The sequence below is a fragment of the Eriocheir sinensis genome, chromosome 32, assembly GCF_024679095.1.
Source record: "Eriocheir sinensis breed Jianghai 21 chromosome 32, ASM2467909v1, whole genome shotgun sequence".
Lineage (NCBI taxonomy): Eukaryota > Metazoa > Arthropoda > Malacostraca > Decapoda > Varunidae > Eriocheir > Eriocheir sinensis.
Genome location: NC_066540.1, coordinates 15,541,308 through 15,557,794, shown reverse-complemented (window position 1 = coordinate 15,557,794; position 16,487 = coordinate 15,541,308). Strand labels below are relative to the sequence as shown.

The 16,487-nt window shown below is 46.3% G+C and overlaps 1 protein-coding gene across 3 annotated transcripts; it reads right to left on the bottom strand.

Annotated features, from left to right (window-relative positions):
- Window positions 1–417: 417 nt before the first annotated feature.
- Window positions 418–14,967, bottom strand: LOC127006245 (uncharacterized). Of its 3 annotated transcripts, none has more exons than XM_050875876.1 (6): window positions 14,879–14,967; window positions 4,469–5,404; window positions 3,969–4,187; window positions 2,598–3,795; window positions 1,944–2,016; window positions 418–1,195 (listed from the first exon to the last, which is right to left on the bottom strand). In XM_050875876.1, the coding sequence occupies exons 2-6, from the start codon at window positions 5,127–5,129 to the stop codon at window positions 998–1,000; spliced, it is 2,349 nt and encodes a 782-aa protein (XP_050731833.1). In that variant the 5' UTR covers window positions 5,130–5,404; window positions 14,879–14,967; the 3' UTR covers window positions 418–997. The 3 variants fall into 3 exon arrangements, 2 of the variants coding, with proteins under 2 accessions (XP_050731833.1, XP_050731832.1); XM_050875875.1 differs by having other exon boundaries at window positions 14,751–14,900; XR_007759297.1 differs by having other exon boundaries at window positions 1,121–1,195; window positions 2,589–3,795; window positions 14,751–14,900.
- Between the last annotated feature and the right edge of the window lie 1,520 nt (window positions 14,968–16,487).

Sequence of the window (16,487 nt, the reverse complement as noted above, 5' to 3'; positions counted from 1 at the left end):
TTCTCCCACATTGACCACAGAAAACGTGGCATTATCAGAATACAAATGGCACAGTTATCACTACTGAAGGCACATCTTAAGGCAATCTTGGCAGTACCCATCAATTGAAATGATTAAGTACGACAAAATTGAAATGTGTCACCCCTTAAATCCATTCTCCCACATCAACCACAGAAAACGTGGCATTATCAGATTACAAATGGTACACTTATCACTACTGAAGGCACAGCTTAGGGCAGTTTTCAAGGTAGACGTAAAATGAAATAACTCAAAAGAATGACAAAGATCAGATGTCACCCTTAAAATCCATTCTCCCACACAGGACACAGAAAACATGACATATAGTATGGTGCACTCATCAAATTCTTCATTCATCCTAATCATTATGATGCCACAGCTTAAGGCAATTTTAACGGCACGATTTAAGTGAAATGACTGTGCCACTATAAAGAATGGATGGGTTTCCCCTTAAGGCGCCATTCTCTCACGCCACACACAGAAAACATGGCATTATTAGACTGCAAATCGCACACTTATTGATACCAAAGGCACAGCTTGAGGCAATTTCAAAGGCACACGTTAATTGACATGACCGAGGCACTGTAAAGAACGGATGCGTTTCCCCTTAAAGCACCATTCTCCCACATGCCATAGAAAATGAAGCGTTACTGGGTGCACTTATCAATCATGGCCTTAAATGCTGTTTAAAAAATGCACCTTCATTACTATAAAAACAACTGATCACTTAAAACTTAGCTGTACAAATAACAGACGCATTACCCCATGAAGCCACATTCTCCCTCACTAATCACAGAAAACGTGGCATTACAGGGTACAGTCATTTAACTTTTGGCCTCGGAAGTCACAAAAAAACACACAAGTTAACTTACAGATTAAAAACTACAACTAAAAAGCCTAAAATAACAGATGCATTAACCCTTAAAAGCCACATTCTCCCACACCAGACAGAAAACGAGGCATTACAGGGTACACTCATCTAGTTCTGGCCACGCGCATCCTCCAAAGTGACGGGGTAGGGCATGAGTCCTGGGGGCATGCCGGCAGCCACAGGGTCCCCATGGGTGATCTTGTTGAGGGGGCAATATTTGAGGGTGTGTGCGTTGGCCCCGGTGGCCCCACAGAGCTTGCACTTATATTGGGACAGGATGGGACACACAACGCGGCCAAGCTCATCCTGCGGGAGGAATGGGGGGAGTGAGATAGGGAGGGAGGAAGGAAGAAAGAGAGACGGATGAAGAGTGAGGAAAGGGGATAGAGAGGGAAGAAGGGATGGAGAGAGTAACGGAGAGAATAGGGGATGGGGGAAGGAAAGGGTGAGGGAGGGAAGAAAGAGAGATGGATGACGAGCGAGGAAAGGGGAAAGGGAAGGAAGAAGGGATGGAGAGTAACGGAGGAAGGGAGGGAAGGAGAGAAAGGGAGGGCAAGAAAAGGATGGGAGGGGAAAAGAAATGTAGGGAATGAAGGAAAGAATGAAATGGAAAGAAAATGGAAGGAAATGAGATAAAGGAGGGGGAGAGAAGGAGGGAAGGAGAGAGAAAGAGAGAGATGGAGGAAGGGAAAGAAGGAAGGACAGCAAAAAGAAACAATGGAAAGAAGGAAAAAGGAAAGTAAAGAGGAAAAGAATTAAATAAGCCAATAAGTGAATGAAATAAGGACATGGGAAGGATTGAGTGAAAGTGGGAATAGAAGAAAGGGAAGAAAAGATGGAAAGGAGAGAAAGAAGGAACAAAAAAAAGGATAAAGGAATAAATAGTAGTAATAGTAGTAGAAGTAGAACAACAATCATAACAGTAGTGATAATATTGCTGAAAATGATAATGATAATAATAATAATAATAAAAAGGGCACCATCAAGTCACTCAGTCACACACACACACACACACACACACACACAAACCAACATGGCCGCCAGTCTCCCTTACCTTCAAGCGGTGCCAGATAGCCTCCTCCCCTGTTTGAAGACAATAATTGCACCGCTCCCTCCTCTCCTGCCGACTGTGGGGGCGGGAAAACAAGAATGAGATGTGAGCAAACAGAACCAGACACACAAAACACAAATACACCCATTGCAACATAGGAAAAATCACACATTCAGCTCGACACACGGACGTCAACACAAACTCAAATGTAAACAAACCGGTGTGTTGTGTTGATTTTGTGATGCATGCAAGATATTTTTGAGCTTTTGAGCATGCGATATTAATTGGATTTGTATTACGTTATTTATATATGCACAAAGATATATCGGAATGGCGTTCATGCAGACTCAAAATAAAGAAAGAAAGCATGATAATAAGCAAAATAATGATGATAAAAGTAGATATACATGATTAATAGAAAGATAGTTAGACAGAGCAAGAGAAAGAGAGCAAAAATGAGAGAAAAATGCGAGCGAGAGAAAAAATGCAAGAAAGGAAATGAGCGAGCGAGAGAGAGAGAGAGAAAGAAAATAAAAGAAAGACAGACACAGATTGACATATAAATAGAAAAAAAAAAATAAACACAGAGAGAGAGAGAGAGAGAATCACAAGCGACAGAGAGAGAACGGAAAGCAGGTTGATACACACACAGTTTACCATGTCCGCTGGTTCTGGGCGGAGGCGACGAGGGGAGGGGGCAGCGACATCAGGGGCTGGGGGCTGCTGAGGGTCTGGTGTGGGGCCATAGCTCGCCGCATACCCAAGCCAGGAACGGGTGGGGGGGTGGGCCAGGTTATGTAGGGCTGGGGGGAGGGGGGCAGGGTGGCTGGCCATGGCTGGGTTACAGGGGGCTGGGGGGACATGAGTTGGCCCAGTAAGGCGAGGGCTTGGGCCATGTCTTGAGTCTCTGAGGCCATGGCTAAGGAGGGAGGGGCCATATCTTGAGATGGGAATGACATATCTTGAGACAGGAAGGCCATATCTTGAGACAGGAAGGCCATATCTTGAGACAGGAAGGCCATATCTTGAGATGGGTATGCCATATCCTGAGATGTGTATGCCATATCTTGAGACGTGAATGCCATATCTTGAGACAGGTATGACATAGCTTGGGGTAGAGGGGGCATAGCTTGGGATAGAGAAGGCATAGCGTGGGACAGAGTGGGCATAGCTTGGGATAAAGGGGACATAGCTTGGGACAGAGAAGGCATAGCTTGGGATAGAGAAGGCATACCCTGGGATAGAGAAGGCACAGCTTGGGATTCTGTGACCATAGCTTCAGACAGTGTGACCATAGCTTGAGACAGCATGGGCCCAGGTGGAGGCTCTGTAGGTGTTAGTGGAGACTGTGGGGCCATAGCTTGAGAGTGGGAGTAAGCCAGAAGGGACCTGGCCATAGCTGGAGTATTACGGGCCATGGTTGGAGGGGGCAGGGCCATAGCTTGTGTCTGCCGTGTCATAGCTTGGGAGAACGGGGGCATGGCTTGTGACTGTGGGGCCATAGGTAGTGGTTGTCGGGCCATGGATCGGCACACCAAGTCCTCACGGTCTCGCCCTGGCACAGACCACAAGGCTGTTAGAATACGGACCCTTGCCTCACTCTCTTTGGCCATGGACTTCCCCTCGGGCTTGGTCTTGGGAAGGGTGGCTAAGGGCTGGGGGCGTGGGCGGGGCTGCCAGCTGGGGGTGGTGGGGTCCAGGGGCTGCGGCTGTGGGGGAGGTCGTGAGAGGGGCTGTGGGGGCCAGTCTGGTAGGGCGCGGCGCTCGGCCAGCTCTTGACGCTCACGGTCGCGCTGGGGGTCGTACTCCGAGTCCGTTCCGTTGGCGTGGAACTCTCGAAGAATGTCCTCGATGTCTGAGGGAAGGGAGGGGGGTTACAGGGGGGTGGGGGTAGAATCTCTCTCTCTCTCTCTCTCTCTCTCTCTCTCTCTCCTTCAGGACTTCGCTAAACTCCTCGCTCAGACCCATTTAGCTATCTCCATTCCTCCTTCTATTCCTCCTCCTCCTCTTCCTCCTTCAGGCACTCACCAAGTTCCGGCTCGGGCAAGGTCGGGCTCTGGGGCGGCTGCTGGCCCTCCTCAACCCTCTCTGTGCGCCGCGGCAGGAAGAACGGCCCGAAGAGAGACCGGTGGTGGTGGATCAGCGTCTGGGGCTCCGCGAATCTCATGCCGCGCCCGAAGCTCCATAAGGGGAGGAACGAGTCGGATTCCACTTCCTGCTCCTGGTGGTGGTCTGACGGGGGCGGCTCTGGAATATGGTAGAGGCGGTTGTAGTGGTGGTTGTGGAGGTAGTGGTAGTAGTAGTAGTAGTAATGGTAATAGTAGTAGTAATGGTAGTAGTAGTAGTAGTAGTAGTAGTATTGGTAGCAGAAAATATAGCTATGTAACATGTCGAATATGGTAAAAAAAAATCAGTAACATTTATAACAAAAATATCAAGTTTGTAAGAAAATAGCAAAAAAAAAAAAATCAGATATAGATAACGAACAAAAATAACAACAACAAACAACAACAAAAACAGTAACTCACCTCTCGTTAGCAGAAAGTCAACTATGGTCTCCGAAACCAGTCCTGGGGGGGGCGGGGAGGGAGAGGAGGGAGGGGAGAAGGAGGAGGAGGAGGAAGAGAGAGAGTTGAAGGAGGGGCGGGGGAAGTAGGAGGAGAGGTAGGAAGAGGAGGAGGGGCGGTTTCTGGGAGGGGGGGGAGGGGGGTTGTTGTAGATGCCGGGAATTGTGACCCGCTCCCACAATTCCTCTTGTACCACGAGCACTGAATTCCTGACGTAGACGAACATCCGACTGTACTCTCTCCTCTGTGTTGGTCTGCTCTTTTCCACCTGTTCAAGCTCACGTTTTTCCTCCTTGTCTTGTTCTTGGTCAGGGTCGCGTCTCTCCTCCGCGCTTTCTTCCTCCATAGCTCCGTCCTCCTGCGCGGGTTCCATTCTGGAGCTCTCCTCCATGATTTCTGGTTCCCGCGCGGGCTCACTGATCCTCCCTTCCGTGGGCTCTTGTGGCGGGAGTTCCTCTACTTCAACCTTTTCGCCTTCGTTCGCGTCCTCTTCAGTGCTGGGGCGTCTGTCACTGCTGTGTTCGGTGCTTGGGTACACGGACGAGCCCTCACTGCAACTGTCGCCGTCTCCGTCTCCGTCACTGGAACTTCCCTCGTCTTCCCTCTCTCTCCGCCTCAGCATCCGCCTTCTCCGCGCCGCTCGAAGTCTGATGAGGTTGCCGATCTCCTCTTCGTCGGTGTCGTAGAAGATGTGGTCCACTTCGCTGGTGGTGGAGGAGATGGAGGAGTCGTCGTCGTCGTTTAGCTCTTGTTCCACTTGTTCCTCCACTTCTTGTTCTTTTCGTTGTTCCTCGTCCGAAAACACAATAACGTCAACCTCGTGAGATACTTCTAGCTCCACTTGTTCTTGTTCTTTCTCTTCCTCGTCGTCTTCTTCCTCCTCCTCTTGCGGATACTCTAGAAAGTCGAGAGGAAGAGTGTCATTGTTGTTGTCGTCATCGCTGCTGTTATTGTCGTGGAGGTGAAGGAGGAGACCGCCATCACCACCATCTCCATCACCATCAACAACACCACCGTCCCTATCAGCATCCACCGCCTCACGCCTTTCAATGTTCGGGTCCAATTCAAACATGTTCTCTACTCTCCCTGCCTTCGCCTAACACGCAAGCACTTCGCTCTCGTCTCTCACACACACACACACGCAAAGTCTGTCTCCACTTCTCTCTCTCTCTTCTCTATATGTCCTTCTCGCCCTGTGTCCGTGTTGAGACTGACCCTAATCACGCTTTTTCCATCCCTCCTTATCTGCCTTTCCCTACCCATAATCCATCTGTCGCAATTTCCCCTCCTCAGCCGCGCCCTCACACCCCGCTGCCAATCACGACCCAGGACACCCCAGCAGCCAACCAATCGCGCGCCGGCTGTGTGTGGAGTGCTCATGGGGGGGTGACGGAGGGGGAGGGGGTGAGATGGATGGGGAATGAGAGGAAAGAAAGAAGAGATGGAGGTGAGAGAAGGAACTATAGAACATAAGAACAGGGAAACTGCAAGGATATGTTCTTATGTTCTTATGTTCTTTCAGCTCCAAGAAAGATAGACAGAAGGAGGGAAAATACGAAACAGGAATTAGGAAGGAAGGAATGGATGGTGAGGGAAGGAAGGGAAGGAAGGAGAAAATGAGAAACTGGAAAAAGAAAGGAAGGAAAGAAAGATAGATAAAAGGAAGGAATAAGAGGAAAGAGGAAAAAATGGCGAACAGGAATTAGGAAGGAGGGAAGGAAGGGATGATAGAGAGATAGAAGGAAAGAAGGAATAAGAGAAAGGAAAAAAATGAGAACAGGAATTAGAGAGAAAAGGAAGGAAGGGATGAACGTGACAAATAAAGAGAAGGAAGGAAGGAAAGGAAAGGAAGAAAGAAAGAAAGAAGGGAAAATACAAACAAGGGAGGCAAAAAAAAGAGGAATAGAGAGGAAAATAAGGAATAAGGAAGAGAGGGAGAGAGAAAAAAAATAACAGGAGGAAAGGGAGAGAAAAAATGAGAATCGAAGGAGGAAAAGAATGAAGGAAAGAAGGAAGGAAAAAAGAGGGAAAGGAGGAAGAAAACGCATAGAAGAATAGAAAGGAAGGAAAATGAATAGAAGAAAATAAGAATGAATGAATGAGGGAAGGAAGGAAGAAACGCGTTGAAAATAGTACAAGGAAAGGAAGGAAGGAAGGAAGGAAACTAAATACAAGATAATAAGAGATATATTGTGAGCGTTATCTCTCTCTCTCTCTCTCTCTCTCTCTCTCTCTCTCTCTCTCTCTCTCTCTCATTTTCTCTTCGTTTTTTTCTTTATTCTTTTCTTCCTCTTCTTTCCTCCCTTCTTTCTCTCCCCCTTTCCTTTTTCCTTCCTTCGTTCTTTTCTTTCCTCCCTTCTTTCTCTCCCTTTCCTTCTTCCTTCCTTCGTTCTTTTCTTTCCTCCCTTCTTTCTCTCTCATTTTCCTTCCTTCCTTCCTTCGTTTACATCTTTTTCATTCTTCCTTCCTTCCTTCGTATTTCCCTTTTCATTCTTACCTTCCTCTCTTCCCATCTTCCTTTCTCCTTTAATCGTTATTTCCTTCCCTCCCTCCTTTGTTTATATCTAACTTTTTATTCTTCCTCCCTTCCTTCCTTCCTTCCCTCCCAGCAACCAATTCAAGAAAAACAAAACAAACAAATGATATTAAAATCAGTCCTAATCTCTCCCTCCCTCTACCCTCCCATCTTCCCTCTCTCTCCTCCGTTTCTTTCCTTGTTTTAATCTATCGCATTTTTTCATTCTTCTCATTCTTAATCCAACACGACTTTTCTCCTCTCTCCTCCTCCAGTTTTGGTGCCCACACTACAGAATGGACATCAACTTGCTAGAATCAGATCAGAGGAGGATGACCAGACTCTATTTAGCGTTAGTTAGGCCACACTTAGATTATGCTGTCCAGTTTTGGTGCCCACACTACGGAATGGACATCAACTTGCTAGAATCAGTTCAGAGGAGGATGACCAAGATGATTCAGGGGCTGAGGAACCTCCCATATCAAGATAGGCTGAAACATCTAAACTTACATTCACTAGAAAGACGAAGAGTGCGGGGAGATCTGATAGAAGTATTCAAATGGGTCAAGGGTTACAACAAAGGCGATATAAGTAAGGTACTGAGAATTAGCCAGCAGGATACAACACGCAGTAATGGATTTAAATTGGAAAAGTATAGATTTAGGAGGGAAATAGGCAGGCATTGGTTTTGTAATAGGGTGGTGGGGGAATGGAATAGACTCAGCAATCACATAGTTAGTGCAGGGACGATAGCTTGAATAGACTGGATAGCTACATGGACGAGGATGACTAATGGATTTAAATTAGAAAAGTATAGATTTGGGAGGGAAATAGGCAAGCATTGGTTTAGTAATAGGGTGGTGGGGGAATGAAATAGACTCGGCAATCACATAGCTAGTGCAGGGACGATAGCTTGTTTTAAGAGTAGACTGGATAGCTACATGGACGAGGATGACTAATGGATTTAAATTAGAAAAGTATAGATTTAGGAGGGAAATAAGCAAGCATTGGTTTAGTAATAGGGTGGTGGGGGAATGGAATAGACTCGGCAATCACATAGCTAGTGCAGGGACGATAGCTTGAGTAGACTGGATAGCTACATGGACGAGGGTGAGAGGTGGTAGTGGGGGGGAATCTGGAGCTGCCTTGTGTAGGTCATTAGCTAGGCCTATTGCAGTCTCCCTATGTTCTTCTGTTCTTACTCTTAATCCATCACTTGACTTTTCTTCCTCCTTCTCCTTCTCCTCCTCTTCCTCTTCCTCTTTCTCCTCCTCCCCTTCTTCCTCTTTCTCCTCCTCTTCCTCCACCCTTGCTTCATCTCTTCCTTCTCCTCCTCCACATTTCTCTCTCTCTTCCCATCTCCTCCTCTTCCTCTTCCTCCTCCTCCTCTTGGTTACCATCACTTATCACGTGTTTTCTCCCGTCTCTTTCCTTCGCCTTCCTTCCCCTTCCCTCCCCACCCCTAACCCCTCCCTTCCCTTCCCTCCCCACCTCTATCCCCTCCCCTCCCTTCCTTTCCCTCCCCACCCCCCTTCCCCTCCTTTCCCTTCTCCCCCTCGCACGTGTCTATCTTCACTCCCCTTCCCCATCTTTGTGTGATAAGGAGGAGGAGGGGAAGGAGGGGAGGAAGTATGTTTGTTTGTTTGTGGTGTATGATTAAGTATTTATCTCCTCCTCTGTCCCTTCCTTTATATTTCTCTCTCTCTCTCTCTCTCTCTCTCTCTCTCTCTCTCTCTCTCTCTCTCTCTCTCTCCTCCCTATCTCAATTTTTTTATCCTCACTTCTAATGCATTCCTTCATTTTCTTCTTCTCCTCCTCCTCCTCCTCCTCTATCCTCTTAATCCCTTCCTCTCCCTCCTCCTCTCTTCCTCTTTTTTTTTTCATTGCAACACGTTTTCTCCTCCTCCTCCTCTTCCTCCTCCTCTACCTCTCTCCTCCTCCTCCTCCTCTTTCATCATCTCTCATATTCGTTCTCTTCCTCCTTTTCTCTTGTCGCTTTCACTTTCATTTTCACTTTCTAATAATAATAATAATGATGATAATAATAATAATAATAATAATAATAATAATAATAATAATAATAATAATAATAATAATAATAATAATAATAATAGGAAAATAGTGTCATGACGAGAGAGAGAGAGAGAGAGAGAGAGAGAGAGAGAGAGAGAGAGAGAGAGAGAGAGAGAGAGAGAGAGAGAGAGAGAAACACCCACCAAGCGCCACACCTTGCACCTGACCTGACCTGACCTCGGATTAACGGACACCTGACCACGCGTACACCTGTCTGACCCCCCCCCCCCTCTCTCTCTCTCTCTGCTATCGAAGCGGTGTGTGTGTGTGTGTGTGTGTGTGTGTGTGTTTATATAGGGCTATACAAGGCAGTTCCTGCGAATCTAACATAACATTACTATCCATGAATTTATCCAATCTCTTTTTTTTTTTGTGAGTATCCTGTTAGCACGCACTCATCACATGACTGCCAGGCCTGTTCCACTCATCCACCACTGTTGATGAGCCAATTTTTGCCTATGTCCTTGTTGAATCTGAATTTACCCAACTTAAACCCATTGCTACGTGTCCTGCTTGGCTCTCTTACCATCAGAACCTTATTAACATCGCCCTTATTCAAGTTCTTCGTCCATTTATAAGCCTCGATCAAGTCTCCACGCACCCTTCGCCTTTCTAGAGGATGCATATTTGATTATAAAGTATTTCCTCATATGGCAAGTTTCTTAACCCGTGAATCATTTTAGTCATCCTCCTCTGCACCGATTCTAACATTTTGATATCCATACTGTATTAAGGTGACCAGAACTGAACCGCATAATCAAGATCAGGTCTAACTAATGCTGAATACATCTTGAGGATAACTTCAATGCTCCTGTTACTCACGCTCCTTGAAATGAGTCCCAGTACCCTGTCTGCATGATTTTTAGCGTGAATGATGCATAAGAACATAAAAATCCCTGGTGAATCCCATCCCTAGAAATAAATCCCAGTACCCTGTTTGCATGATTTTTAGCGTGAATGATGCATAAGAACATAAAAATCCCAGGTGAGTCCCATCCCCAGAAATGAATCCCAGTACCCTGTTTGCATGATTTCCAGCGTGAATGATGCAGTAGAACATAAAAATCCCTGGTGAATCCCATCCCCAGAAATGAATCCCAGTACCCTGTTTGCATGATTTCCAGCGTGAATGATGCATAAGAACATAAATATCCCAGGTGAGTCCCATCCCCAGAAATGAATCCCAATACCCTGTTTGCATGATTTCCAGCGTGAATGATGCATAAGAACATAAAAATCCCTGGTGAATCCCATCCCCAGAAATGAATCCCAGTACCCTGTTTGCATGATTTCCAGCGTGAATGATGCAGTAGAACATAAAAATCCCAGGTGAGTCCCATCCCCAGAAATGAATCCCAATACCCTGTTTGCATGATTTCCAGCGTGAATGATGCAGTAGAACATAAAAATCCCAGGTGAGTCCCATCCCCAGAAATGAATCCCAGTATCCTGTTTGCATGATTTTTAGCGTGAATGATGCAGTAGAACATAAAAATCCCTGGTGAATCCCATCCCCAGAAATGAATCCCAGTACCCTGTTTGCATGATTTCCAGCGTGAATGATGCAGTGGAACATAAAAATCCCTGGTGAATCCCATCCCCAGAAATGAATCCCAATACCCTGTTTGCATGATTTTTAGCGTGAATGATGCATAAGAACATAAATATCCCAGGTGAGTCCCATCCCCAGAAATGAATCCCAGTACCCTGTTTGCATGATTTCCAGCGTGAATGATGCAGTAGAACATAAAAATCCCTGGTGAATCCCATCCCCAGAAATAAATCCCAGTACCCTGTTTGCATGATTTCTAGCGTGAATGATGCATAAGAACATAAATATCCCAGGTGAGTCCCATCCCTAGAAATGAATCCCAATACCCTGTTTGCATGATTTCCAGCGTGAATGATACAGTAGAACATAAAAATCCCTGGTGAATCCCATCCCTAGAAATAAATCCCAGTACCCTGTTTGCATGATTTCCAGCGTGAATGATACAGTAGAACATAAAAATCCCTGGTGAATCCCATCCCTAGAAATAAATCCCAGTACCCTGTTTGCATGATTTTTAGCGTGAATGATGCATAAGAACATAAAAATCCCTGGTGAATCACATCCCCAGAAATTAATCCCAGTACCCTGTTTGCATGATTTTTAGCGTGAATGATGCATAAGAACATAAATATCCCAGGTGAATCCCATCCCCGGAAATGAATCCCAATACCCTGTTTGCATGATTTCCAGCGTGAATGATGCATAAGAACATAAATATCCCAGGTGAATCCCATCCCCGGAAATGAATCCCAGTACCCTGTTTGCATGATTTTTAGCGTGAATGATGCACAAGAACATAAATATCCCAGGTGAATCCCATCCCCAGAAATGAATCCCAGTACCCTGTTTGCATGATTTTTAGCGTGAATGATGCATGAGAACAAATATCCCAGGTGAGTCCCATCCCCAGAAATGAATCCCAGTACCCTGTTTGCATGATTTCTAGCGTGAATGATGCAGAAGAACATAAAATTCCTGGTGAGTCCCATCCCCAGAATTGAATCCCAATACCCCGTTTGCATGATTTCCAGCGTGAATGATGCATAAGAACATAAATATCCCAGGTGAGTCCCATCCCCAGAAATGAATCCCAGTACCCTGTCTGCATGATTTCCAGCGTGAATGATGCATAAGAACGTAAAAATCCCAGGTGAATCCCATCCCCAGAAATGCATCCCAATACCCTGTTTGCATGATTTCCAGCGTGAATGATCCCTTTTACTCCTGTTTCTTTATCTCCCTTTATCTGCTCTTCCTTCCTCTTTGTCTAACTACGCATATTCTTCCCTTCCTTCCTCTTCCTCTAACTACGCATCTTCTTTCCTTCCTCTTCCTCTAACTACGCATCTTCCCTTCCTTCATTTCCTCACAATTATTCAGCATTTCCTTCCTTCTCTCCCTTTAACTACGCATATTCTTCCCTTCCTTCATTTCCTTCCAATTAATCAGTATTTCCTTCCTTCCTACGCCTTATTTTACATCACTTCATTTTCTCTTCCTTTCTATATTTTTTCTCCCACTTTTCTCCTCCTCTTCAACAATAAACTATCGACCAATCAATCACATTTCTCTCATTTCTCATTTTCTCACTTTTTTTATCTTCTCCCCTTCCTGCTCACATTCAGATCTATCAAGTTTCCTTCCCTTCCTCCCTTTATCTTCCCACCCCCACGGCCTCTTGCAGTTTCCCTACGTTCTTATGCTCCTTCCCCTCCCCTCCCTTTCCTTCGCCCCTCGCCCGTGCTCAGAAATCCAATCATTCGTGGTCCTGTCTCATGATATTAACGCACAGAGTATACGGAACAGGAGGATCCACGAAGCGATACAAAGTCATACAGATTAGAAGATGAATGAATGAATTTTGAGATTATGTTCTTAGTTTAACATGAGACCTCAGACCACGGAGACCTCAGACACACCTGGGGAGTGGGCGGGGGAGCAGGATAGGTGTGGCGATGGAGGAGATTAATGAACTAAGCCGGTGGATGAGGTGAAGGGGGAAGGAGTGAGAAGGAATGTTGTGTTAGCAGGGGGGCTGGGAGGAGGTAGAAAGGTGGAGTCGATAGCCCGCTAATCATATTTTGGTGAAGGAAGGGAAGGAAGGAGAAGGGAATTGTTGAATGTTAGTTATGCTGAAGGGGAAGGAGAAGGAGGAAGAAAGGAAGGAAGGGGGGAGGGAGGTATGTTGCGTTATTTATTATTGTTACTATGCATTAAACACGACAAGACACGAATATGACATATGACAACAAAACAAAAGGAAGGTATTTTGGAAGAAGACGATGATTGTGACCCCGACCTAATTGGCAAAATAGGCAGGTGCCAAATGTGGATGCTGAAGGCACTTGTAGGAGTAACTTTAAGGTAAACTTCACTAAAATATACAGGCACGGTAGCGAGGCTAGGTGCCGTCATCACGCTCTCCTTCGTGACGTCAATGTGACGTTTTACTATGTAGTTGTAGTAATCACTGACTTAACTGGTAGTTCTCTCTCACACACACACACACACACACACACACACACACACACACACACACAGCAACAATAGTTCAGCCACTGCACTATGTTATATACTTATAGCATGTTGTTCCAAAGACCGTATTTTCCATGCAAAGGATAAGTAATTTCCTGCGAGTAACAGTTTATCGCAAATATATAATAATTTCAAATAAGCATCATCCCTATGTATCGGGCTGGACTAGTGTGTGTGTGTGTGTGTGTGAGAGAGAGAGAGAGAGAGAGAGAGAGAGAGAGAGAGAGAGAGAGAGAGAGAGAGAGAGAAAACAACCAGTTGAGTCAGTGATTACTACTACTTCATAGTAAAACGTCACATGGACGTCACGACTTGAACGAGAGGCGGTGCATACGTGATGACGGCACCTAGCCTCGCTACCCGTGCCTGTATATTTTAGTGAAGTTTACCTTAAAGTTACTCCTACAAGTGCCGTAATCATCCATATTTGGCACCTAAGCCTATTTTGCCAATTAGGTCGGGGTCTCAATCACCGTCTTCCAAAATACCCTCCTTGTCCGACGCTTTGTTAAAATGTTATATTCGAAAACCTGTGTTTCATGGCGCCTGAAACGCATAGTAGTAATGCTGAAGGGGAAGGAAGGAGAGGGAAGGGAGGTTGTGTTACTAAGTGATGCTGAAGGGCTGGGAAAGGAAGGAAGATACTTAATGTTGTGTTGGTATCAGTAAGCATTCAATACCTCCGCCCAGACGACACACTACGAAAAGCTCACACGAAGTTCACACCTCCGAGGTTATCTACGTGTGGGGCCCATGGAGGCGGGGGGGCGCTGTTATCGGCAGAGGACAAGCTGGTGCGGCCTGCCCTGATGCGCCACTATCACTTCCGTGCGTTGGTCAGATAACACGTCCAGGTTACAGCCCCACACAAGGACAGGCTTCAGCTGCTCATGGAAAGCTTCGAGTATGTGATGGCATGGATGGCGGTAATTACAACACTAACTGTACCCAGCATTTGTAATGTACTCGTTCAGAGCGTAAGTGCTTCGGTTTTGAAGCAGCCGTGTATATGATAATTTTTGGCGTACAATCAAACTAGGGCGATAAGTATGTACGCACGTTCAGTACTGTCCATCGTCAAAATGTTGTAACGAAGTTGCTGCACATACAACAGGCTTTCTTGCCCAAGTTCAACAAGTCTTTACATTGCCTTGGATGATGACGATGCTCGTCATTCTTTCAAGCAGGAAGCTAAACGGAGCTTCGTGTTGCCCCCAGCCATCTCAGGCAATCACTTGCTGTTAATAGAGCAGCTGCCGAGTTTTTTTTTCATGCGAGTTATGAATACGCTGGTGAGCAGCTTACTGTCAAGCAATAAGCACAATTGACAGCAAGGACTCGGCAGGCTTTACCTCCATCCCCCTCATATCAACGGCCACTACTAATGCCACACACTGATCACTAACACTGCTCTGTATTTTAGAGTAATTAAAATGTTAACATTACAATCACAATGACAGCATGTTCACACGCTGTACCCGGTTAATAGCATAATCTTGCACATTACATGAACAGACACTGGCGGAACCCCTGAAGGGTGTGTGTGGCCCCGGGTGGCGGCGACTGACCGTGCCAAGGTGTGGCCGCCCCTCGCCCTCGTGCCTGAACTGGGACGAACCGTCTCGGAAGGGCGGGGCGCCGCCCCCTCCCTGCTTTCATGGTTACGCCACAACTGTGAACGCTTTTAATCGCTTACGTGACCGCTCCCGTCAGCCTCCGCCGCCTCCGCGCCTGCCTTTCGATGCCCCGCCGCACACTGCCGCGGCTGAAGGGGTTCACAGTCTCGTGTGCCGGCCAGCCGTCTGGGCGAACCACCGACCGACTCGTCCCTCTCGGTGAAGCGGTGTTACGAGCGTTCGTTCATGAGAGGCGTGTGAACACCACTTGCGAGAGAGAGAGAGAGAGAGAGAGAGAGAGAGAGAGAGAGAGAGAGAGAGAGAGAGAGAGAGAGAGAGAGGTGGTGGTGGTTCAGTATTAACACAGTGTGTTAGGTACTCAGATGTCCAGGTTAATTAGTCAGGTAGGGTGGGGTGGGTACTTGGCAGGCTTGGGTCCAAGTACTGTACACGTACTCGTACGTAAGTACACAAGATCATGAATTTGTACTTGTACTCGGGGTCAAAAGTTCGTAAGTACTTATAGATGGAGTTCGAACCATTGGCAGGGCAGGAGCGAGTAGGCCACTCTGTAAAATAACACCAGACAGAGGACCAGGAGTTGCAGGCTTTTTTATTTATTGTTGTTTCCTTTTTTTTGTGCCCTTGTGCTGTCTCCTTTGCTGGAAAAACACAAAAAAGTAGAAAACATTGGGAAAGGCCTTTAAATTTAACCAGAAGTGGAATAGTAAGGGCTGATGATGGTGAAGATGACGGAGGCAAAACTCGATGCTACCTCTGTGCTCGGAGCGTTTTTAAATACAATTTTGAGGGTCATATTCTTAAACCTTTCGGCGATCAGGCAGAAACATTCGACAAGGCTTGCGTAGGATTCGTTGTCATATCCATAGGTAGTTTTAAGACCCTGGTGGTAGCTTGATCCTCCTTCTGCACCATGAACCTAAAATAACACTTATGAGAACCCGATTAAGTTTTAAGACACTGGTTGGTAGTGTCAGATGCTCCCACCCCGCACACCAACCATTTCCAAGGGCCAAAAGGGAGGTTGATCGAGTTCTAATGAGCGTTCTTTTAGGTTCACGGTACAGAAGAAGGCTCAGACTACCACCAGGGTCATATAACTACCCCTGGAAATACCCCAAACTCCTACGAAAGCCTTGTCCAATACATGTACTTGGGCGGCGAAGTGTTAGGACCTTCTGTACCATTTCCAGGGAGGGGTAGTTTTATGGCCTTGGTGGTAGTGTGGTTGGTAGTGTCAGATGCTCCCACCCCTCACGACAACTATTTCCAAAGGCCAAAAAAAGAGGTTAATCGAGTTCTAATGAGTGTTCTTTTAGGTTCACGGTACAGAAGACGGCTCAGACTACCACCAGGGTCATAGAAGTACCCCAGGAAATACCCCAAACTCCTACGAAAGACTAGTAAATTACGTGTTCTTAGGCGCAGAAATGTTTAAAAATATGGCCTTGTGACCCTTCTTCTGTACCATTTCCAGGGAGGGGTAGTTTTATGGCCTTGGTGGTAGTGTGGTTGGTAGTGTCAGATGCTCCCACCCCTCACGACAACTGTTTCCAAAGGCCAAAAAAAGAGGTTAATCGAGTTCTAATGAGTGTTCTTTTAGGTTCACGGTACAGAAGAAGGCTCAGACTACCACCAGGGTCATAAAAGTACCCCTGGAAATGCCCT